The 23,685-nt window shown below is 41.0% G+C and overlaps 2 protein-coding genes across 3 annotated transcripts; both read left to right on the top strand.

The window, feature by feature from the left end:
• Nucleotides 1-6,095: 6,095 nt before the first annotated feature.
• On the top strand, nucleotides 6,096-10,306 carry asb5a (ankyrin repeat and SOCS box containing 5a). Its single transcript, XM_041857349.2, is given in 9 exon segments — nucleotides 6,096-6,124; nucleotides 6,126-6,233; nucleotides 6,235-6,275; nucleotides 7,196-7,275; nucleotides 7,365-7,472; nucleotides 7,703-7,853; nucleotides 8,411-8,545; nucleotides 9,112-9,303; nucleotides 9,557-10,306. Coding segments are annotated over 9 exon segments (972 nt in total). The 3' UTR covers nucleotides 9,685-10,306.
• A 146-nt stretch (nucleotides 10,307-10,452) lies between these two features.
• Nucleotides 10,453-16,075, top strand: spata4 (spermatogenesis associated 4). Of its 2 annotated transcripts, none has more exons than XM_041857375.1 (6): nucleotides 10,453-10,770; nucleotides 13,780-13,909; nucleotides 14,189-14,307; nucleotides 15,279-15,499; nucleotides 15,674-15,787; nucleotides 15,894-16,075. In XM_041857375.1, exons 1-6 carry the CDS (start codon nucleotides 10,670-10,672, stop codon nucleotides 15,986-15,988), a joined length of 780 nt encoding a protein of 259 aa, XP_041713309.1. In that variant the 5' UTR covers nucleotides 10,453-10,669; the 3' UTR covers nucleotides 15,989-16,075. The 2 variants fall into 2 exon arrangements, with proteins under 2 accessions (XP_041713309.1, XP_041713300.1); XM_041857366.1 differs by having other exon boundaries at nucleotides 15,671-15,787.
• The last annotated feature ends 7,610 nt before the right edge of the window (nucleotides 16,076-23,685 follow it).

The following is a 23,685-nucleotide window of genomic DNA, read 5'->3' as shown; positions in this document are numbered from 1 at the left end:
GTAGACCTTACAGTTAAATGCTTACTTACAAGCCCTTAACCAACAATGCAGTTTTAAGAAAAAAGTGTTAAGTAAAAAATTGATAAGTAAAAAATATATATACAAGGGGTACCGGTACAGTCAATGTGCGGGGGCAACGGTTAGAGGAGGTAATTGAGGTAATATGTTAAAGTGACTAGCAGCAGCGTAAAAGAGGGGGTGGGGTGGGGTGGGGTGGGGTGGGGTGGGGGGGTCAATGCAAATAGTCTGGGTAGCCATGATTAGCTGTTCAGGAGTCTTATGGCTTGGGGGTAGAAGCTGTTAAGAAGCCTTTTGGACTTAGACTTGGCGCTCCAGTACAGCTTGCTGTGCGGTAGCAGAGAGAACAGTCTATGACTTGGGTGGCTGGAGTCTTTGACAATTTTTAGGGCCTTCCTCTGACACCGCCTGGTATAGAGGTCCTGGATGGCAGGAAGCTTGGTCCCAGTGATGTACTGGGCCGTACGCACTACTCTCTGTAGTGCCTTGCGGTCGAAGACCGAGTAGTTGCCATACTAGGCGGTGATGCAACCAGTCAGGATGCTCTCGATGGTGCAGCTGTATAACTTTTTGAGGATCTGAGAACCCATGCCAAATCTTTTCAGTCTCCTAAGGGGGAATAGGCTTTGTCGTGCCCTCTTCATGACTGTCTTGGTGTGTTTGGACCATGATAGTTCGTTGGTGATGTGGACACCAAGGAACTTGAAGCTCTCAACCTGTTCCACTACAGCCCCGTCGATGAGAATGGGGGCGTGCTCAGTCCTCTTTTTTTTCCTGTAGTCCACAATCATCTCCTTTGTCTTCGTCACGTTGAGGGAGACGTTGTTATCCTGGCACCACACGGCTAGGTCTCTGACCTCCTCCCTATAGGCTGTCTCATCGTTGTCGGTGATCAGGCCTACCACTGTTGTGTCGTCGGCAAACTTAATGATGGTGTTGGAGTCGTGCCTGGCCATGCAGTCATGGGTGAACAGGAAGTACAGGAGGGGACTGAGCACGCACCCCTGAGGGGCCCCCGTGTTGAGGATCAGCGTGGCAGATGTGTTGTTACATTTACATTTACAGTTACCTACCCTTACCACCTGGGGGCAGCCCATCAGGAAGTCCAGGATCCAGTTGCAGAGGGAGGTGTTTAGTCCCAGGATCCTTAGCTTAGTGATGAGCTTTGAGGGTACTATGGTGTTGAACGCTGAGCTGTAGTCAATGAATAGCATTCTCACGTAGGTGTTCCTCTTGTCCAGGTGGGAAAGGGCAGTGTGGAGTGCAATAGAGTTTGCATCATCTGTGGATCTGTTGGGGTGGCATGCAAATTGGAGTGGGTCTAGGGTTTCTGGGATAATGGTGTTGATGTGAGCCATGACCAGCCTTTCAAAGCAATTCATGGCTACAGACGTCAGTGCTACGGGTCGGTAGTCATTTAGGCAGATTATCTTAGTGTTCTTGGGCACAGGCACTATGGTGGTCTGCTTGAAACATGTTGGTATTACAGACTCAGTCAGGGACATGTTGAATATGTCGGTGAAGACACTTGCCAGTTGGTCAGCACATGCTCGGAGTACACGTCCTGGTAATCCGTCTGGCCCTGCGGCCTTGTGAATGTTGACCTGCTTAAAAGTCTTACTCACATCGGCTACGGAGAGTGTGATCACATAGTCATCCGGAACAGCTGGTGCTCTCATGCATGCTTCAGTGTTGCTTGCCTCGAAGCGGGCATATAAATTATTTAGCTCGTCTGGTAGGCTTGTGTCTGGTAGATGTTGCCTGTAATCCAAGGCTTCTGGTTGGGGTATGTACGTACGGTCACTGTGGGGACGACGTCATCGATGCACTTATTGATGAAGCCAGCGACTGATGTGGTGTACTCCTCAATGCCATCGGAAGAATCCCAGAACATATTCCAGTCTGTGCTAGCAAAACAATCCTGTAGCTTAGCATCTGCGTCATCTGACCACTTCCTTATTAATCGAGTCACTGGTGCTTATAAGCAGGAATCAGGAGGATATATTTATGTTCAGATTTGCCAAATGGAGGGCGAGGGAGAGCTTTGTCCGTGTATCTGTGTGTGGAGTAAAGGTGGTCTACAGTTTTCTTTCCTCTGGTTGCACATTTAACATGCTGGTAGAAATGAGGTAGAACGGATTTAACTTTCCATGCATTAAAGTCCCTGGCCACTAGGAGCGCTGCCTCTGGATGAGCGTTTTCCTGTTTGCTTATGGCCTTTTACAGCTCACTGAGTGCAATCTTAGTGCCAGCATCGGTTTGTGGTGGTAAATAGACAACTACGAAAAATATAGAAGAAAACTCTCTTGGTAAATAGTGTGGTCTACAGCTTTTCATGAGATGCTCTACCTCAAGAGAGCAAAACTTAGAGACTTCCTTAGTATTAGATTTCGTGCACTAGCTGTTGTTTACAAATATACACCGACCGCCACCCCTTGTCTTAACGGAGTCAGCCGTCTATCCTGCCCATGTAGCATATATCCCGCCAGCTGTATGTTATCCATGTCGTCATTCAGCCATTTTGTTTTCCAATGATTGTACGTTGGCTAATAGGATTGATGGAAGAGGCAGATTACTCGCTCGCCGTCAGATCCTTACAAGGCACTCCGACCTACGTCCACAATATCTATGTCTCTTTCTCATGCGAATGATGGGGATTTGGACCATGTCGGGTGTCTGTGGAATATCCTTTGCGTCCGACTCATTGAAGAAAAACTCTTCATCCAATACGAGGTGAGTAATCGCTGTCCTTATATCCAGAAGCTCTTTTTGGTCATAAGAGACGGTGGCAGAAACATTATGTACAGAATAAATGAAAAAACACACACAATAGCACAATTGGTTAGAGGGCCGCAATGCCTAACTGTAAGCTCACTGACTCCAAACAAGTGTTCTGCTGCACTCACAATGATTCCAATTTGTGCTATGAAGTTTATGACCATTGCAATAAATGCTACAATGTCCAGCTTTTTGACATAGAATTTTAACACGGTCAAATGATTTAAACGTGCATGCACCTTTAACGTTTGTCCTTTAAAGTTGTTTTGCGGACCACCATAATACCATAGAAGAAGAAGATTTAAACCACAGATAGAACAATGAGTCAGATATTTAACCAGCTGTAAAAGTGTGAAGCATCCGGTTGGCGTTTCCACTCACTACCAAATATGGTGATGAGAGGAAGCTCATTAACCGGCAGAGGGAGAAGCTGGAGGGAGATGGATTTTGGCCGACATTCTGCAAATCTTCTCATCAATGAAACATATGATCTCCATACAGTTTTCTGTTTGCTAAACTAGATTCTGTAACAAACAGAGTGGACAGCATTTTGTAGACTTTACCTTTTGCCAATGTTTCAAGAAATTGCTTTGTTGAGAAAGAGTGCAAGGGTGAATTGAGTTATTGCACACGCGCACTTAACAGAGTCGGTGTTCCTTAATTGAGATATCCAAATAAATGCAAGAACGCGTCAATAGCATCTCACTAGCATCATCTCGTGCTTGGCTCTGCTTGCGTGTTCTGCCCACTGTGATTCATTTGCTCCCATTGGAAATGACAGGCTCTGATCAATCTTGGGTTAGTTCTACAAATCTTTGTTTAAATGTGCACATGCATTGTACATTCCAGGAAGTCCTATGAGATACATGGGATCCATACAGTCATTGATGTAGCTTGATGTAGCTTGTAGTAGAGAGTAATGTCTTTGCCAGCGAAAACTTTACTATGAATACAAGTATGCCCTAAAAGGAAAAACAGGTATGTCTTTCAATAACTTGACTACCAAAATATTTCAAGCTTAGCTTGAAATTATATATTTTGTATTCAGGAATGTTCGCAATCAAATAGGCACATTTTACATACAAAAAAACACTTGTTCTAATCAACAGATCGAGCAACTAGAAAAAGCATTAATAAATAATATAAAAAAGAAGAAAGAAAACAGACACAAAGTGGTCTAATCAGGGATCAGAGATATTATACAGACACAGGGCTTGCTTAGATTGAACTAATTTCAAAGATTTCTTGTACAATGTATCCTCCTTCATAAAGACTACAAACAGAGGGGTAGTTTTTAAGAAACGACATTTCTGTATGAAATATTTTGCCTTAATAATCTAATTATTGTACATAAATTCAACATTTCAGTCCTCCATTAGGAAACCAAATCTGACATAATTATAAGTTAAAGTGGGTATAATAAGATAATTATATGTAATCCAATATTGAAATGCATCCCCAAAAGGTTTTAGTGAGTTGACATGAAGAACATATCTTCTGCCGTTTCAATATCAGAGTTAGAAAAAATACAATGATTAAAGACAAAATTAAATCTCCATCTTAAGAAATCATTACATGGGGAATGTAATTAATTGTTTTGAGATGAACTTCTTTAGGTGAAGAAGGAAAATAAAGGTATCTGGTTCTTATTTTGACTATAGAAATCCTATTGAAATCTTGTAACAAATATTTCCCTTTCAAAGATTAAAGGAAACACAGAAGTAAGAATATATATGAAGAATTTGTTATTGCATTTTTTTAATCTAAGAATTGACATCCATATACTGTATAACTAATGAAAACATCTGTGGTACTGCAGTACAATACATCGACATTCCTTTGATTAAAAAAGCATTGATTGTGGAATTACCTTAACTACTGTAGAGTATTGCCTATTGGTGCAAACAACATCATACTTTGAATGAAATCGTTATACAATAGAAACATAATCATCCATTAAATGTTGAATAGACTAGATTCAGTACCTTCAGAAAGTATTCACACCCCTTTACTTTTTCCACATTTTGATTAAATAGAGATTTTTTTTCACTGGTCTACACACAATACCCCATGTCAAAGTGGAATTATGTTTTTCTACATGTTTACAAATAATTTAAAAATGCAAAGCTGAAATGTCTTAAGTCAATAAGTATTCAGCCTCTTTGTTATGAAAAGCCTAAATAAGTTCAGGAGTAAAAATGTGCTTAACAAGTCACATAAAACGTTGCATGGACTCACTCTGTGTGCAATAATAGTGTTTAACATGATTTTGGAATGACTACCTCGTCTCTTTACCCCACATATACAATTATCTGTAAGGTCCCTCAGTCAAGCAGTACATTTCCAACACAGATTCAACCACAAAGACCAGGGAGGTTTTCCAATGCCTCGCAAAGAAGCGAACATATTGGTAGATGGGTAACACAGAGTTTGTCGTACTGCTCTGCTGCCGCCAGATGACGCTATTATTCCTTACGTCGATTGATGACAAACGACGGCAGCTGAGCTAATACTAGGACAGATATTTTGGTAAAGAATGATGTCCAAACAAACATTGCAGAAGACAACGTAAATCGAAACATTATACAGTAATGTTTGAAGGTAATTCGTTGGTTGTTGTTGCACAACATGGCTGATTCAGCCAGGCTGAAAATAACTACAGAGAATGGAATGAAATACGGCAAAATATCCCACCTTCCTAGCGAATAGTGTTACTATACTGCTCTCTGCTGCATATAGCCTACAACATTTATGATACTACCCAGCCATCCGTTCAACCAACTCTCACTCCTTTATATCAATAATGCTTTAATAGGTAAGAGATGCTGAAATGGGCACTTTGTCTTATTCATATACAGTTGGAAACTTCACCTTGTTGTGGGCATTTTCCTTGTTCCTGGATTAAAAATGCACTCAACATTAACCTCTGATTCAGAGGGGTTGGGTTAAATGCGGAAGACTTGATCGGTTGAATGTATTCAGTGGTGCAACTGACTTGGTATCCCCTTTCCCTTCTTTCCTTCCTTGTAACTTGATTCTGGACCATGCTCTGATTTACTAGTTGAATTTAGCCCCTAACATGCCTTGGAACCAGTAGTGGACACTGATTACAGGATGATATTGACTGTGCTGAAACTTCCATAATTTAAATGACACTCCACTACACCACAATGAGAATGACACTACTTTAACACAGGAGCAGCTGGACAATATTATATCAACTAATTCAGCGAGGACCACTTGAGAGTGGCATATGATCCCCTCAGTATAGCAGAGGTATGTTCAAAAGAGGGGGCAATATGACAGAGGCAACAGATAATCCTTTTGCGCCATTATTCCAATGTTTACCTCACCATACTGGCTCTGTTCTGCTTCAAGCTATTTATCAAGATAAGCCTCAACTGCCTCTCCTACTTTTACATCATCAGAGGGAACCGCCAGGATATCTGCAGAGTTCTATGATTTTGGTCAAGGACACAGTGAGTACCCACATCTCTCTACTGTATTGGTCTATTTTCAAAAAATATACATTTTTGGAATAATTATTATATTAAAATGATTATGGTTTTTATATTTGCAAATATTATAAAACCAAAGATGTTTGCCATTGCATTTTGCCTAAAAAGTTAACATTTAGGAAGAGAGTTGATCTGACTGAAAGAAAGGGTGATTAGGCTACACCCTGCATACTGTGAATAATGCATATACTCACTTTGTTGACCTTAACATGCAAAGTAGCTGAAACATGACTGTGTATCCTGTACATACCGGTCAGCCTCATTTCTACCCTGATCTATTAATAGAATGGGCCCACCCCCTTGCCCTAGTTTCCATTCCTGACTGACTGTGGTCTGTAGGCAGACTTGCAGACCAAAACAGCACTTAAGCTTCCCAGTGTCAGTGACAGACAAGTGTGCCAACATGTTTGGCACATGGAAAGGGAACACCAATGCAGCAAACAGCAACACAAAGTCAAATCTTGTCGTGCGTTATTAAAGGTCAGTGTGTAGCTACATGTAGTTCACACTTTTCCCAGAACATGTTTTGTTTTTGATTTACAGTGGCTTGGTCTTCCATTACTACATCAAGTAGGTTAGGCTAGTTCAAGAGAAAATAGAATTGACGGCTATTGCCAATGTAAACATATTGGCTCACCCTCAATTGGACTGCATGGATCCTTAGTACTCTACCTCATGTGAAGTGAAATAGAATAGAAGTTTCAGCAGTGTCATAGATCAGTGATATGGAGAGAGGTAATAATGATGATGCAGTATGGAACGCATCTGGCGCTATTCTGGATATTGACCCAGGTGTGTGTGCCCTGTGAAATGGAATCATTCATCAAAACTGTAAGACGGTGAGTTGTTGTGAGTGACATAAGCATTTGTGTTTGCTGCAGGGTCCTGGGCTGACCGCTCACCCTTACATGATGCTGCATGCCAAGGTCGTCTCCTAGCTCTGAGGAATCTCATTTTACAGGTGAGCCAAAGGTAATCCAATTCAATTCAGTGTGCACCCACTGCTTACCTCCTGCAATGTACTATGGTTGTGTTCTGCTTCTCCCACAGGGCCACAATGTAAATGTAGTCACTATAGACCATGTGAGTCCTCTCCACGAGGCCTGCCTTGGAGACCATGTAGCATGTGCCAGAGCTCTGATCGCTGCAGGAGCCAATGTGAGTCACTGGAGAAGATACATTAATAATCAAGAATATCTTCTTCTTTTTTTCTCTTCTTTTTTACATTAAACAATAATACTTTTTACTAAATAATACATTAAGAAATAGCTCAATAAGGCTTTTGGAAAATACATCTTGTTCTCTGTAATTTGTTATTTTTCCTCTGCCCCGAAATGGTGCTGCGTTATTCAGCTGAGTGGTCAGAGTTAACATGAGACTCTGTACAGGTGAACATCACCACCATTGATGGGGTGACTCCCCTTTTCAACGCGTGCTCAGTGGGCAGTGTATCATGCGCAGAGGTCCTCCTGGAGAACGGGGCCAAACCCCAGTCTCTGGTATTTCAGCCCTCTCCCATTCACCAAGCCAGCAGTAAAGGTATGCTCAATATCCTATAGAAATGCATTTATTAATGTCTACATTCGTTTTTGACACATTCATTCTATTACAGACACTTAATGCACACTTTTAAATTATATTATGTGAGCTAAACATATATATATATTTTTTATAAAAATACATACTTAAATTCATGTTATCTTGTCCTTGAAACATAGATTTGAGATACACAAACATAATTAAGTCAGAGTACCCCCTGTATATAGCCTCGCTATTGTTATTTTACTGCTGCTCTTTAATTATTTGTTACTTTTATTTTGTATTATTTTATGTGATTTCTTTTGTGTTTGTTTTTTTTTGGGGGGGGGGATTCTTTCTTAAAACTGCATTGGTGGTTAAGGGCTTGTAAGTAAGCATTTCACTGTAAGGTCTACACCGGTTGTATTCGGCGCATGTGACAAATACAATTTGATTTGATTTGATAATGCTTAGAGGATTCATCATATTCCGGGTCAGAAATAATTAGCTAAGACGCCCGCCGCAGTAATTGGAAAGCTGACAGTAATGACTTCCATGTATGTGCCTACGGTCGGTAGGCAGCAGTGGGTGTGTGGAGACTCTAGTCAGATGGGGAGCCGACGTGGACTTTCACATTCCTCACCTGGGAACGCCCCTCTACACCGCCTGTGTCTCTCAGGAGATAGAGTGTGTCCAGAGGCTGCTGAGGGAAGGTGAGGCACGTGCACCTCTGCTCTGCCAAAGCACCATAGCCAGGTATGATGAGAGGAGGAGAGCTGGTGGTAAGATTATTACTGTCTCCCCAAGTGGTGAAATGTATTGTACCTGTATAGCACTCTTACTATGGCCACATCCACCACTAATGCAGTAGTAGCTTGGTCTTGGTGGGATAGCTCAGAGCGTCTGCTCTTTTCTACACCACTAATATGTTGCACCCACCTGGATAAAAGTGTACACAAGTCTAAATCCATCATGTTATGCCAGCGATAAAGTACATATTTCCTGTAACTGAACGACATAGAACTATTAAATGTGTATTATAAACTGGGTGGTTCGAGCCCTGAATGCTGATTGGCTGAAAGCCGTGGTATATCAGACCGTATACCACAGGGGTTTGTGATATATGACCAATATACCACGGCTAAGGGCTGTGTCCTAGCACTCCATGTTGCGTCATGCATAAGAACAGCCCTTAGCCGTGGTATATTGGCCATTTACCACACCCCCTCTGGCCTTATTGCTTAATTAAATCCATACCTTGGTTCACCCCTCCACACAGGAGCAAATGTACAGAAAGGTAGATATATGGAGTCTCCCTTACATGCTGCCGCTGAGAACGACTGCATAGCCATTGTTAAGCTGCTGTTGGACTTTGGGGCAGATATCCACGCCAGGAACATGGAGTTCCAGAGGCCTGTGGAGGCTGCTCCCCCCAGCAGCCTGACAGAAGGGTTCCTACTGGTCTATGAGGGTAAGTTCTATAGGCCTATTCACAGTCATCCTTTGAAATCAGTGAATTCCTATAGCCAAAGTATCGTAGTGTTATTGGTTTATCGCCCAAGTCAAACTAGCTGTCCATTATATGTTTAAAACTAAACCATTATTGTCTGGAATAGAATAGAATACAACATCATATGTTCAAGCAATAGCAAACTAGCCGGGCTGTAGTGGATTTGGTTGAATAGCATTATATTTTTTCCCTTCTCCTTTCCATCTATCTGCAGCCACGCCCCAACCATTGAGTCAGCTGTGTCGACAGCATATCCGTGACCGTGTGGGCCACGACAGGTTTCACCTCATCAACCATCTTCCCCTGCCCAACCCCCTCAGGAACTACCTCCAGTACAGATGATGAGCATAGAATGTCACAATTTCAAAGGCTGTGGTGGTGGCATCTTCCTTGTGTCAATCATTCATGGGAACTCAACAGCCTGCAAGGATTGAAGGGGCACAACTTGACTTGAAGCAATGAAATACATAGTTGATTTAGCCTATACCTGATTTTAGTATGGTTCACAAGCAACTGCTCAATAACCAGCAACCATGGTTTGCTATGAACGTTTTCAAGGGAGAGTTTCATTTAAATCCAGAGCAGGACTGTTAAAGGCACTTTGAAAATTAGTGCCTCATCAATATTTTGCAGCAGGTTTATAAATTAATCAGTGGCTGGCGCATATGCTCATACAATAACACAATTTAAAGTGCTTTCATATTATGGAAAATACAATATTTGGATTGTTATATTATAATGGTTTATCGCTTTGTTATGTATTTGAGATTTTACCTGTTCATCTGCAAAACTTGAAAATCATCAAAATCTTACCATTATCATTGAGAATACTTCACTCCTGCATTCATATCCTCAAAAAATATATATATATAGATATAAACTTGCTTGCTTGATGTGTTTTATTATGTGTGATCTTATTGTCTGAGCTGCTTGATATTATTTTATTAAAACGTTTAGAATTCAACGTTTTTGCAAGTCTTTAAAGCGCAAGCAGCTCGCTTCAGCGTGCGGCAACATTTTCTATTTCCATTGGGTGGCAACATTGTACCTTCCCGGGAGAAAGAAGAAGTAGGGCCGTTGCTATGGAACTGTTTATAAACATGTCAAATGTGCCATATGGGCTAGTAAGTTGGTTAGCTTAGATGGTATGTTTAGCACCATTTTCTATAAGACCCAGTATTATATAGCAACAACTTTAGCTAAATACTGAATCGGAAAAGTAAGACCAACAGTAAGTTATCTTTTCGTGTAATTTTGTAAGCGTGTGTGGCTGGTTCATAGACGCCAGCTGAATTAACGTTACATACAGCTGATTGGCTAGCTAACAATGGCTTACGCACAGCCTCCCAAAAAGACAGGACTGCCACGAGAAGTTCTGAAGTGGCTTCAAAGCCTGGATTTGTCATTTTCTCCAAAGAATATGCGCAGGTGAGTGTACATTTATTTGCAAATTGCAAAGTATTTCTCAGTGAAATATAACTTGAGAGTTTGTCTATAGGGGACAGTAGGGTAAGTTGAGCCAAAGGGGTAAATTGGAAACCATACACAAAATGTATAATTTGACCAAATATTTAGGAAGATTTTCATGGAGTCTGTGAAGGAAGAAATCACATGGAAAAAGTGGTAAGCAAGTTAGGTAAAAAAATAAATAAAAAGGAAGGATTTTCACCAAGTCAAATTAATTTATTGGGTTAGAGGCTTCATGATGCTTGTATCTAAACCAAAAGTAGATCATTTTAAGATTGTTCTATTGGGGTCTCTATAAGCTTTAATATGACTTACTAAACCTAGCATGAACGTGCATCCTTGTAGCTGTGTGGGCTATAGTCTTTTTTTCATTGCGGTAAGTTGAGCCAATGGCTATGGGGTAAATTGAGCCAAATGGAAAGTTGAACAAATTGAAGTGTTTTCTTCCCAGGCATAAAGCAAGGCATGAGGTAAAAAAATTATTTAAAAAGCCTGTGTTAAAAGATGCTTTAAATGATCAAAAGACAAAAACGCGATTGTTATTTTTGTTGAATTGTGTTTGGGAAATAAAAATAGACATGGTTTTAAAAAGGTAGTTGTAATATTCCATTCAGTAAAGAAATGTGTAGGCAGCTTAACTTACCCTGTCCGGCGACTCAACATACCCCATACCCGGGGTAAGTTGTGCCAAGAGACCACTTTTTTTGGGCAAGCAATGTTTTCAAAACTGTAATGTTTACATTAATTCTGATTATTTCCATTGAAAACATTCGGAAAGTATTCAGACCCCTTGAATTCTTTCCACATTTTGTTATCTTACAGCTTAATGTCATTTTCCTCATCAATCTACACACAATACCCCATGATGACAAAGCAAAAACAGTTTATTCACCCACAAAATAACTGCTAGCTACCTCAGAACTCTTTGGCCCTGACATCCATGGGTCTCAGCTCCTGTGTATTGACAGCCCATTAAGATCTGGAAGGAGATCGTATTGGTGGCATTCCTCTGCAAAAAATTAAGTTTGTTACAATTTCCTAACGTTAGCTAGCTAAAACAACAGAGGTAACTAACTAGCTAGCGAACGTTAGCAACATACTTGTGTGTTTGTCGTCAAGCTTCCCCTGAATTCTTTCACTTTCTGTCCTCTTTGGACCCTCAAGCGGATCTTTTCTCCATTCAGTGTGCATCCTGGACCTTCAACCATTTTACCTTGGTATCTAAAGTTATTCTTGCAAACTATTTGATAAAAACCCAAAACGAGAAGCTGTGCGTACTGAATGTTTACAAAACCAAAACATCCGGATTCCCGCCATATGATTTCTTCTTCTTCTTCTTCTATGGTATGATGGCGGTCCACAAACAAGCATTAGAGGTACATGCCACAACCTACTGTACGGGTGGTAAATGATAGAAAAAATATCCGTTGTAGAAAAACCGACATCATACAAAATACAAAAATATACATTAAAACCCATCCCACTCCTTCAGTCACATTCCTACACAGGCTCAGGGGCATGTGAGGGAGGAACATTCTTTGACACAAAAAAAACAGGAAATATCACATTTACATGAGTATTCAGACCCTTTACTCAGTACTTTGTTGAAGCACCTTTGGCAGCGATAACAGCCTTGAGTCTTCTTGGGTATGACGCTACAAGCTTGGCACACCTGTATTTGGGGAGTTTCTCTGATTCTTCTCTGCAGATCCTCTCAAGATCTTAGGTTGGATGGGGAGTGTCGCTGCACAGCTATTTTCAGGTCTCTCCAGAGATGTTCGATCGGGTTCCAGTCCGAGCTCTGGCTGGGCCACTCAAAGACATTAAGAGACCACTACTGCGTTGTCTTGGCTGTGTGCTTAGGGTTGTTGTCCTGTTGGAAGGTGAACTTTCACCCACATCTGAGGTCCTGAGCAGGTTTTCATCAAGGATCTCTCTGTACTTTGCTCCGTTCATCTTTCCCTCGATCCTGACTAGTCTCCCAGTCCTGCCGCTGAAAAACATCCTCACTGCATGATGCTGCCACCGCCATGCTTCACCGTAGGGATGGTGCCAGGTTTCCTCCAGAGGTGACGCTTGGCATTCAGGCCAAAGAGTTCAATGTTGGTTTCATCAGCACAGAGAATCTTGTTGCTCATGGTCTGAGAGTCCTTTAGGTGCCTTTTGGCAAACTCCAAGCGGGCTGTCATGTGCCTTTTACTGAGGAGTGGCTTCCGTCTGGCCACTCTACCATAAAGGCCTGATTGGTGGAGTGCTGCGGAGATGGTTGTCCTTCTGTAAGTTTCTCCCATCTCCATAGAGGAACTAAGGAGCTCTGTCAGAGGAACCATCGGGTTCTTGGTCACCTCCCTGACCAAGGCCCTTCTCCCCCGATTGCGCAGTTTGGCCGGGCGGCCAGCTCTAGGAAGAGTCTTGGTGGTTCCAAACGTCTTCCATTTAAGAATGATGGAGGCCACTGTGTTCTTGGGGACCTTCAATGTACCCTTCCCCAGATCTGTGCCTCGGCTCTACGGACAATTCCTCCGACCTCATGGCTTGTTTTTTGCTCTGACATGAACTTACAACTGTGGGACCTTATATAGACAGTTGTGTACCTTTCCGAATCATGTCCAATCAATTGAATTTGCCACAGGTGGACTCCAATCAAGTTGTAGAAACATCTCAAGGATGATCAATGCAAACAGGATACACTTGAGCTCAATTTCTAGTCTCATAGCAAAGGGTCTGAATACTTATGTGGTATTTCTGTTTCTAAAAACCAGTTTTCGCTTTGTCATTATGGGGTATTGTGTGTAGATTGATGAGGAAAAACATTAATTTAATCCATTTTAGAATAAGGCTGTAACGTAACAAAGTGGGAAAAAAGGAAGGGGTCTGAATACTTCCGGAATGCACTGTAATGAATATAAAAATTGGCTCAACTTATCCCACTCTCCCCTATGTTATGGAATCACATTTTCCCTTCACCAGGGATTTCTCCAATGGCTACCTTGTGGCAGAGATGTTTTCCTGGTATTATCATGAAGACTTCCCCATGCACTCCTACAACAATGGGACATCACTTCCAACCAAACAGGGCAACTGGGCACAAATAGAGAGGGTAAGAGTTGGAGGGTATGGCCAGGTAGCCTGGTTGTCGTCTCTGTTCATCTATCACATTACACTCCTTAGCTAAACAGACTGGAACCCATACTAACAGACAGTAACAAAATAGTAGGTGTATGAGTACAAATAAACTGGTGGGTATAATCCTATGTCCACTTGCAAAGTCATCAATGTTTTTGCTGTGAGAAGGCTGTCTTGCTATAGTCCAGACATCTGTTTTTTCTTTTGTTTGTCATGTTGAATAAAGGAAAATAAATTTCTACTCTCTTCTCAGTTTCTAGCGAAACAGAACATCCATCTGCTAAAGGAAGTTCTGGACGGGACCATCCACTGCAAACCAGGAGCAGCGGAGCTCCTAGTGCAAGAGATTTACACCATCTTAACTAAAAGGAGGTGAGACATAGCATGCTCAACCAATTCAAGTCCTCTCTTCATCAATACATAAGGATTACAATAGGCTTTGTTAAGAGAGGGAGACAATGGGTTGTCTGTTTTCCAATTGTTACTGAGCCGACTATCCTGGCTAAAATAAATACAATTCATAGACGCTAACTGATCATCAAGGGATTCTCTTTCTTAGCGTTGTGAAACTAGACTGTCTGCTACACTTACAATAGTTTCACTAGTGAGCATTGTGGTCAGTCTGGTTTAACCAGGCTTTCTTTTACTGCTTTCCGGATCCAGTTCCTCATATTTTTCCATTGTCTAAATATAACTGATATACTGTACAGTACCCTATGAGTGAGAAAGTTATAGACGCACAAATATCATACCCCCCCAAACAATTATTGGAGGTATGATATTTGTGCGTCTGTAACTTTCTCACTCATCATTATTCATGATTCATTCAGGATTATCCATAATCATGGTATCATCCACATTAATGTAGAAGTCTTTAGAAACATATTATATTCTTATTTACAATAAAAGTCACTCCAAAATGACACAATACATTATTTACCATTAATTTCTATTAGGCACGAAATAATCTGAAAAACAACCAAAACAAACAGCAAATGCATCCAACAAGTTTGTAGAGTCACAAGCTTGATGTAATGAATGAAGTACCTTGCGTGCTATGAAAAAGGGAACAAATACTTAACTTTTTACTACTTTAATACACAATACTCCCCTAAAATGGAGGGGACTATGTACAAAAAGTGCTGTTATTTCTAAATGTTTCACCCAATATGAATGAAAATACCCTCAAATTAAAGCTGACAGTCTGCATTTAACCTAATAGACATTGTTTGATTTCAAATCCAACATTTTGGAGTATAGAGCCAAAAGAAGAAGAAATGTTTCACTGTCCCAATAATTACGGAGGGCGCTGTAACTGATATAACTGATATATAACTGTCCAGGATCAAAGGGAATCAGGGCAGGGAGATTGACTTCACAGACAGGGACTACCAGGACCAACTGCCCATGCTGGCTCGGGCCACGGCCTCCAAGGCCATCAAGAACAACCTGCGGCTGACCGAGGTCATAGCCGAGCCCAACATCTCCACCAACCAGAGGAAGGTGCAGGCCATCATCCACATGCACCTGGAGCAGAGGGCGACCGAGAGAGCCCAAAACCCCAGTGAGTGCACCAACAATCGGGATAGAGTGGGGTTCTTGGACAGACCATGAGGCTGGTAACATTAGGGTTAGGGTTCGACAGGGCTATCATGTGATTGTGATTCAATGCTTTTGTTAGTCAAATCAAAATAATGTCATTGAATTGAGATAAGAAAACTGCATTTCTCTCTAGCAGAGCGCTTCAACGTTAAGCCCACCCTGGGAGAACTGGCCGTGAGACTGCCCCCATCTTCTCACCACGGAGATGACAGCTCCGATAGCAACGCCTCAGTACAAAGTGGAACCGCAAGTAAGTCATTCACATAGTTTTTTTCACCACCACCATATTTACATTAAGGTCTACACTAGTCTCTCTTTCATTTTTCCTCACTTTCCCTTTTTCCTCCCTTCTATAGAGTCATGTGAACCATCCATCAGGAGTAAAGCCAGTGTCCATTTCAAGGAGATTGAGGTGCGTCAGACGGACAGACGCTCGCTGATTGCAAATTGAAAGGCCAGGAGATGCAGCCATTTGGTGTGTATCTGTGAGAGATGCCTCTGATACGATTCCTCTAATAAAAGTACCTCTATACCTCTATTCCTCTAATAAAAGTACCTCTATACCTATATTCCTCTAATAAAAGTACCTCTATACCTCTATTCCTCTAATAAAAGTACCTCTATTCCTCTAATAAAAGTACCTCTATACCTCTATTCCTCTAATAAAAGTACCTCTCTTCCTCTAATAAAAGTACCTCTATACCTCTATTCCTCTAATAAAAGTACCTCTATACCTCTATTCCTCTAATAAAAGTACCTATATTCCTCTAATAAAAGTACCTCTATACCTCCATTCCTCTAATAAAAGTACCTCTATTCCTCTAATAAAAGTACCTCTATACCTCTATGAAATAATACAAGTACAGCAGTTCTCAATAACTATCATGCAAGGTATTACCTTAGCGGTGTTGTTTTACTAGTTATTCACTAGTCCATTACAGTTACAGTACTTCAACCATTAGTAGTTGCTCTAAAATTACAATGTCAGTGGGTTACCAGTAGGTGGCGGTGCTGTGTCTGGTTTATAATCATGGGCTAGGCAGGTTGAAAATCAAATCACGAGAAACAGTCGTTTTGATAATTGCATTCTGTATTATAAATCTGTGCTTTTCACAAACGATCTGTTAACATTCCAGTTATTACCTTCACAGCAGTGACTAACACAATGTGAATAGGACATTACGTTGTCTGCTCATCTCTTCTGTCTGCAAATTCCCTCATTTCATGTAGAGTCCTTGCTACAGTATGTGTTCGGTAATACGCCTGGTACATCCATCTCAACACCACGTTCATAATGACTGGTTTGTTGTGACTGACTGGGTTTGAACCCGGGTCGTCTGCGGGTCACAAAACTGTCTTAGCCAGCTGAGCTAAACCCTAGGTTCCTTTGGGAGCTAACACAAGTCTTCAGGTATCAAACATGGCTAATTACCACCTCTTCCATATTACACCGGCTCCATCCAGTTTCAGCTAATGAAGGATGAGAAATGCAATAGCTGTTGTGTGATGAAAGAACCCTAATGTCTTATTTCACCAGCATTTAGATATTGTGTGTCATACACCTGATGAAAACCGTAAGGTCCAGACATTGTGTTCTTTGTTTGTACAGCTCATAAAATTCCACCTCGGGGAACTTTACAATGATGTGCAGATAATTTCCTATTTGCCCTGCACCTGTGATAAGACACAGTAATGTAACCTTTATAATAGAATGAAAGCAGCATTTAGATAAAGGACCCCAAACACACAGGCCTTGGCCTGCAACATAACCATGCAGCCAATTATCAGGAAGTTATTTTCTTTACACAACTGATTGGAAGAGATCAGAAGCTGATCTGATCTTTCAACTGTCTGGTCTGGTGTCTGCGTACAGTATATCAACTAACTATACACTTGTTAGAAATTGTATTTCAAACCTTTGTTAGGTCAGCTAATATGCCTGCTTACTGCTGGCATTCCATCAGCATAACGGTTTCTATTGCATAATGATGGTTTTCATTGTATGACAGCATTATGTACATAGTTTCAAATAAAGAGTTACCCTCATAACCACTTATGTTGTTTGTTTTCAAGAGTCTTTACGAGTCATCCTGCAAAATTCAGGAGTATTTTGTGACAAACACCTTTTTTATAATCCTCAGCGGTGTTCAAAGAAAGAGAGCTTGTTGCTACTGCTCTTCACCTGGATTCAGAGTAGTCAGGTTACCCTGAAGGCAAATTCTACCTCCCAATGGGCTGCTCTGTTGGTCCTAAATCTCTCCGCAGCCTGCGCCCTTGATGCTCAATTTATAATAGAGCTGTAAACTGAGTGTAAAAAGATGACAGCCTGATAAGTGTTTCTGGCTGTGTGCCCAGTCCTCAATGTGGTCTGAGAAGCCTGTGGTTTAGCAGATAGGACAATGCTCTGGTAGTCTGGTCCCTCAGGCTTGACACATATCTATCTGGCTAGATATCTCCTGGAGATAATGTGGGAAAAGGGAGAGACTGCATACTGTTATATACAGTATGTTACCATTTTCTCTAGTAAAATTGATAGATTTCCTGATTTCATGCATTAACTGTACATAGCTTAGTGTGTTTATTTGCAACAGTGTTTCAGACAAACCTAAGGGTCAAATGCTATAATGTACTGGCAAATCTTTATTTTTTGCTGATGAACATTGAGGCTATGCAATATCCAGCATCTGCTCAAAGCCATAAGATGTGCATGTGGTCTTTTACCCTTTCGCCTACAGATGATGTCTATTGACAAATCAGACGCAAACTATTAGCAGCATTTATTAAGTGTTAGCTGCATGTCAGTTGATTTGCAGCAAAAATGAGTCACACTAGATATCTATCTAACTCTCCACAGCGGTTTTGTAAGTGTCTTTCCCTAAAAGGAAACATAAATTCACTCCCCAGGGCTTGATTCAAAGGACCCCCATCTTGTTGCCATGGTTGTCAAAGTGAACGGAAGCCCTAGTCAAGTATTTACCTCTTCACTGGTGTGCTGTAAAATTTGACCTGAATCTTTCAGATTCTGTTGATTTCTCTCACCTCGACTGGGCGTGAACAAACATTAGCACTTCACACTGAACAACACTCTCTTGGCTTGTTCGGTTGCCCAGTGATTTGTATTGGAATTGCTGGGTTTTCAGGTTGGGCAAATAATACAGTAGATTTCAATAGAGAGAAAAAAATGCCACTGTACAAATCATGTGAAATATTGAAAATTATGAATTCTGAAATTAGTAGGACAGTGATTTAAGAATAATATATTTCACAGCGTCTTAGGGGTTAATGGTTATTAAATATAGCGATTTTCAACATGAACATTGTGGTTTTCAATAAACCATCACGTTTTGTGCGCGAAGATGAATAGAGGGAGAGGCTGATGTTACAGAGGTGCTGTTTTTATTTATTCCATTTGTTAGTCTTTCCTATTGAACAATAGCTGGGGCTGGTTGCTATGGCAACTTGCGAGTACATACGAGCACAGACTGGAGAATAACCAGGAAACAGTAATAAGCTTACTGTGAGCTTGTTTGGCTTTTGTTTCTAAATTATTATTAACAAAAAACACTGGCATATAATTTTGCACGCACTTACACATGCGCTCATACACAAACACATTCACACAAACACATTCACACACATACTGGCACACACAAATAAACATTTACACACACACACTTCCACATCATTTCATACAGGGCTTGGCAGTGACTGCCTAGATGCCCTCACAGAGCGTTTCGCCATCTGCAGTTTTTTCTCCCTCTCTCCCTCCATCGGTACCGACAGTGCTAAACAGGAGGGATGGTGGATAAGGGGGAGGGGGTCAGCCCAGGAACATGACTAGCCAGGGAGTATTGTGGGGGCTTGCGAGCTAAGGATTCCCCCAGAAAAGTCCCCAACCCCCAACAGCAAATCACCCTCCCTTGTTAACAAAGCAGCCACGACAGGCCTGTGTGTGTGAGGTGATGGTATTCAGGCCAAGGGTGGGGCGCTTTGTGTGTGTGTGTTTAGCACTGCATCCTTTATAGCAGAAATTAAATATAATATAGTGTTCTATGTACAGTACCAGTCAAAAGTTTTAGAACACCTACTCATTCATGGGTTTTTCTTTATTTACATTGTAGAATAATAGTGAAGACATCAAAACTATGAAATACTTGCATTCCAGGTGAAGCTGGTTGAGAGAATGCCAAGAGTGTGCAAAGCTGTCATCAAGGCAAAGGGTGGCTATTTGAAGAATCTCAAATATAAAATATATTTGACTTGTTTAACACTTTTTTGGTTACTACATTTTTTTTTGTCATTTAGCAGACGCGCTTATCCAGAGCGACTTACATTATGAGTGCATACATAATTTTTGTACAAATTTTGTATTTTTCATACTGCCCTCCCGTGGGAATCGAGCCCACAACCCTGGCGTTGCAAACGCCATGCTCTACCAACTGAGCTACATCCCTGCCGGCCATTCCCTCCCCTACCTTGGACGACACTGGGCCAATTATGCACCGCCCCATGGGGTCTCCCGGTCGCGGCCGGCTACGACAGAGCCTGGATTCACACCAGGATCTCTAGTGGCACAGCTAGCACTGCGATGCAGTGCCTTAGACCACTGCGCCACTCGGGAGGTTCCATATGTACCATATGTGTTATTTCATAGTTTTGATGTTGTTATTTCATAGTTTTGATGTCTTCAATATTATTCTACAATGTAAAAAATAGTAAAAAGAAAGAAAGAACCTTGAATGAGTAGGTGTGTCCAAACTTTTGACTGGTACTGTATATGCAGGCAATGAACCACCCTTGCTTAATCACATGTTTTATTCAGTTTGGTAATAATCACTTTACTGTACATACTCAAGGCTGACTCAAATGTTTTCCCTTATCCCTGAGATACACATTTAAACAGTAAAAAATCTAATAATCATTTAATTCATTTAATTTATTCCAATATGTCTGTAAAGCACAATGGCTACCAAAAGCCTAACACTTATAAATAAAAATGCAATTACCAATTGGGTGGGATGTGTAGGCTTTGTCCCAAATGGTACCCTATTCCCCATGCAGTGCACTACAGAGGCCCTGGTCAAAAGTAGTGCACTATAAAGGGAATATGGTGACATTTGGGAGACAAACTGTGAAATACGGCTATCTTGTGACATTTAGTGACAGCCTCCCATGACTCTACCATTGTTGCCACTCTGTCTAACCTTAGATAACTCCATGTAAAACAACGTCCTCTGACAGGGCCCCTAAGCTACCCTGTAACGTCAGGCCTTAAATTGAGCCCTTTTTATTCTATAAAAGTTAAATATAGTATATTATTGTGAGAAGAGCGGAGCCGACCTACCCTCTCCATCACACTGTACTGCATATAGTTAGGAGGTTAACCCATACTGGGAATAAATATGAGTCGAATATAACCAAAATTGTATACAGAGATACTGCAATTTTCAATTATCTATATTTTATTTTATTAACATATTAGCTTGCAATTATCTTTCTTTTACATTTGATCAGAAATGTGAACAAAGATATCAATCTTAGATTATCTAAATCTAAACTTTCCCAATGGTTGACCAATGGTTTGAATTTCACTCATACACATATACTGCAATGTAAACATGCAAACTTGTCACATCTATACCGCTTCCTGTGGAGGTAGCGCACCATGCTCGCCGACATCAAATCACATGCACCGAATACAACCGGTGTAGACCTTACCGTGAAATGCTTACTTACAAGCCCTTAACCAACAATGCAGTTTTAAGAAAATAGAGTTAAGAAAATATTTACTAAATAAACTAAATATATATTTTTATAACACAATCAAATAACAATAACGAGGCTATATACAGGGGATACCGGTACCGAGTCAATATGCGGGGGTACAGGTTAGTCGAGGTAATTTGTACATGTAGGTAGGGGTAAAGTGACTATGCATAGATAGTAAACAGCGGGTAGCAGCAATGCAAATAATCCGGTTGGCCATTTCATTAATTGTTCAGCAGTCTTATGGCTTGGGGGTAGAAGCTGTTAAGGAGCCTTTTGGACCTAGACTTGGCGCTCCGGTACCGCTTGCCATGTGGTAGCAGAGAGTACAGTCTATGACTTGGGTGACTGGAGTCTTTGACCATTTTTGGGGCCTTCCTCTGATACCGCCTAGTATATAGGTCCTAGATGGCAGGAAGCTTGGCCCCAGTAATGTATTGGGCCGTACGCACTACCCTCTGTAGCGCCTTACGGTCGGATGCCGAGCAGTTGCCATACCAGGCGGTGATGCAACCGGTCAGGATGCTCTCAATGGTGCAGCTGTAGAACATTTGCCCCCCTCTAAGCAGGGCAGTGTAAACAGAAATATCTTGTTGAGCCAACACTCTTACAGTAAAAATTGTAATAGCAATGTTTTTGAAATAGCTGAAATGTACAGACATTTTCCTTATTTTTTAGACTTGTTTTATTGAGTTTTTACGTGAAGTTGTAGTAACAGCCTGTTGTCGCCAGAGCTTTACATCTCAACAATAGCTAGGTTTTCATCCAATTGGTGACAGGTTTTCATGTGAATATTCTAAAATCTGCATAAAGAAAATATGCAAATGTTCTCACCAGTGGTGTGTTTCCATCAAACATACTTGTTGCGGATAAAAGTCAGTGAGTGATGACATAGTGCACACGAAATGTACTTTTTCGCTTAAGTTTTCATGTACCGAATAAAAATCTAAAGTTCAATGTGTTTCCATTGCATTTTCAACTCTACTAATAGTTTTGTCACAAAAACTGTTGCCTTAAATAGCAAATTTGCCTACTCTGGTCTTGTCACTTGTGCTCTAGCCAACAGCTCACAGATACAGTGCGGTTAGGCTAGTCTACGTGATGAGATGATTATGGATAAGAGCGAGAATGTGTTTATTTGTCAAACGGCAGTAAAGCATCTATCATCATGTCACCAGAATAAGACCTTTGATATTTATTGTAAAGGAGCATAAAGATCACCGTGCTCTTTCACCACCCTGTGAAGTTCATCATAATTTATTTAATCTGTAGCCTAATAAACTGCATGGTTTTCCGAGCCGTAGTGGGAGTAACACGCACCATATCATCTCGTGACTCCAAGTTTACTTCGATATCATGGTTATTATGTCAATATTTGCGCATAAAGGCATTCCACTGCCATTTCTCACATAATTAATTTTACAGACACAAAAAGATCCCACCATATTGAATGAACAAATGATCTGTCGGCATTTATAAAATTGTACCGAAACGTACTGTTTCCATCACAACTATCGTGATTTTTTAAATATGGTATGACTTTATTCGCATAAAAACTGTGGATGGAAACGTGGTTAGTGTTTGATTTTCTTTGCTAGTGTAAGCCTAAAAACTCTTAGCTATGGTTCAGCTAAACATCAGCATTCAGCTACAGGCAGCATGTTTATGTGAGGATGCAGAAATTATTTTGTTTAGCTAGTTAGCTAACGTTACCTAGCTGTGTAGCCTATGTTTTAATATCAATTACACTGTATGATAACGTTACTGTACTTTCATATTCGTATGGGAGGGGTAAACGTTACTTATTTACATACTAATGTTACTTTGATAATGAAGCATGTTGTTAGTTAGCTAGCTAGCTAGCTGGCAGGAGTTAGCGGTGTATTGTCAGCTAAGTTAATTTGTATGGACGGGAAAATTAACCCTTCCCACTGGGCACCGACGTCAATACAATGTCTATTCCACATTGGTTCAACATCATTTAATTGAAATGACATGGAAACAACGTTGATTCAACCTGTGTGTGCCCAGTGGGTTTAATTGTCTGCACATGCTTGTGGATTGTTGTGTCGTATATGATGAATGGTGGCAATTATTGCTGTCAACAAAAGAGTCCGATCTATGCTGCATCGTGTTAGAGGCTTTTATTCATACCACGAGGTTACAGCATAAATTACAGACACGCGTTGTCCGGAGAACGCCTCCTCAAGATTGCTATGGCCGTTCTAACGTCTCATCGTTTAACCCCTATTTATAAACCCTGATGCCCCCTCTTCTGGCCAATCACCAGTCTCCCCTGTCTACAACCCACCTCCTATCTGTGGTATGTGGTATTACACCTAAAACATTCCCTCTTGATACTACCATAAACAACATTCTATT

The sequence above is a fragment of the Coregonus clupeaformis genome, chromosome 3 (assembly GCF_020615455.1).
Source record: "Coregonus clupeaformis isolate EN_2021a chromosome 3, ASM2061545v1, whole genome shotgun sequence".
Classification (NCBI taxonomy): domain Eukaryota; kingdom Metazoa; phylum Chordata; class Actinopteri; order Salmoniformes; family Salmonidae; genus Coregonus; species Coregonus clupeaformis.
This window is presented reverse-complemented; position numbering and strand designations above follow the sequence as displayed.

What these genes read in the sequence shown, in the direction of transcription:
- spata4 (XM_041857366.1), top strand. Translation starts at nt 10,670, where the DNA reads ATGGCTTACGCACAGCCTCCCAAAAAGACAGGACTGCCACGAGAAGTT. An exon ending in TCTCCAAAGAATATGCGCAG is followed by an intron (nt 10,771 to 13,779) that starts GTGAGTGTACAT and finishes TCCCTTCACCAG; the next exon opens with GGATTTCTCCAATGGCTACC. An exon ending in ACTGGGCACAAATAGAGAGG is followed by an intron (nt 13,910 to 14,188) that starts GTAAGAGTTGGA and finishes CTCTCTTCTCAG; the next exon opens with TTTCTAGCGAAACAGAACAT.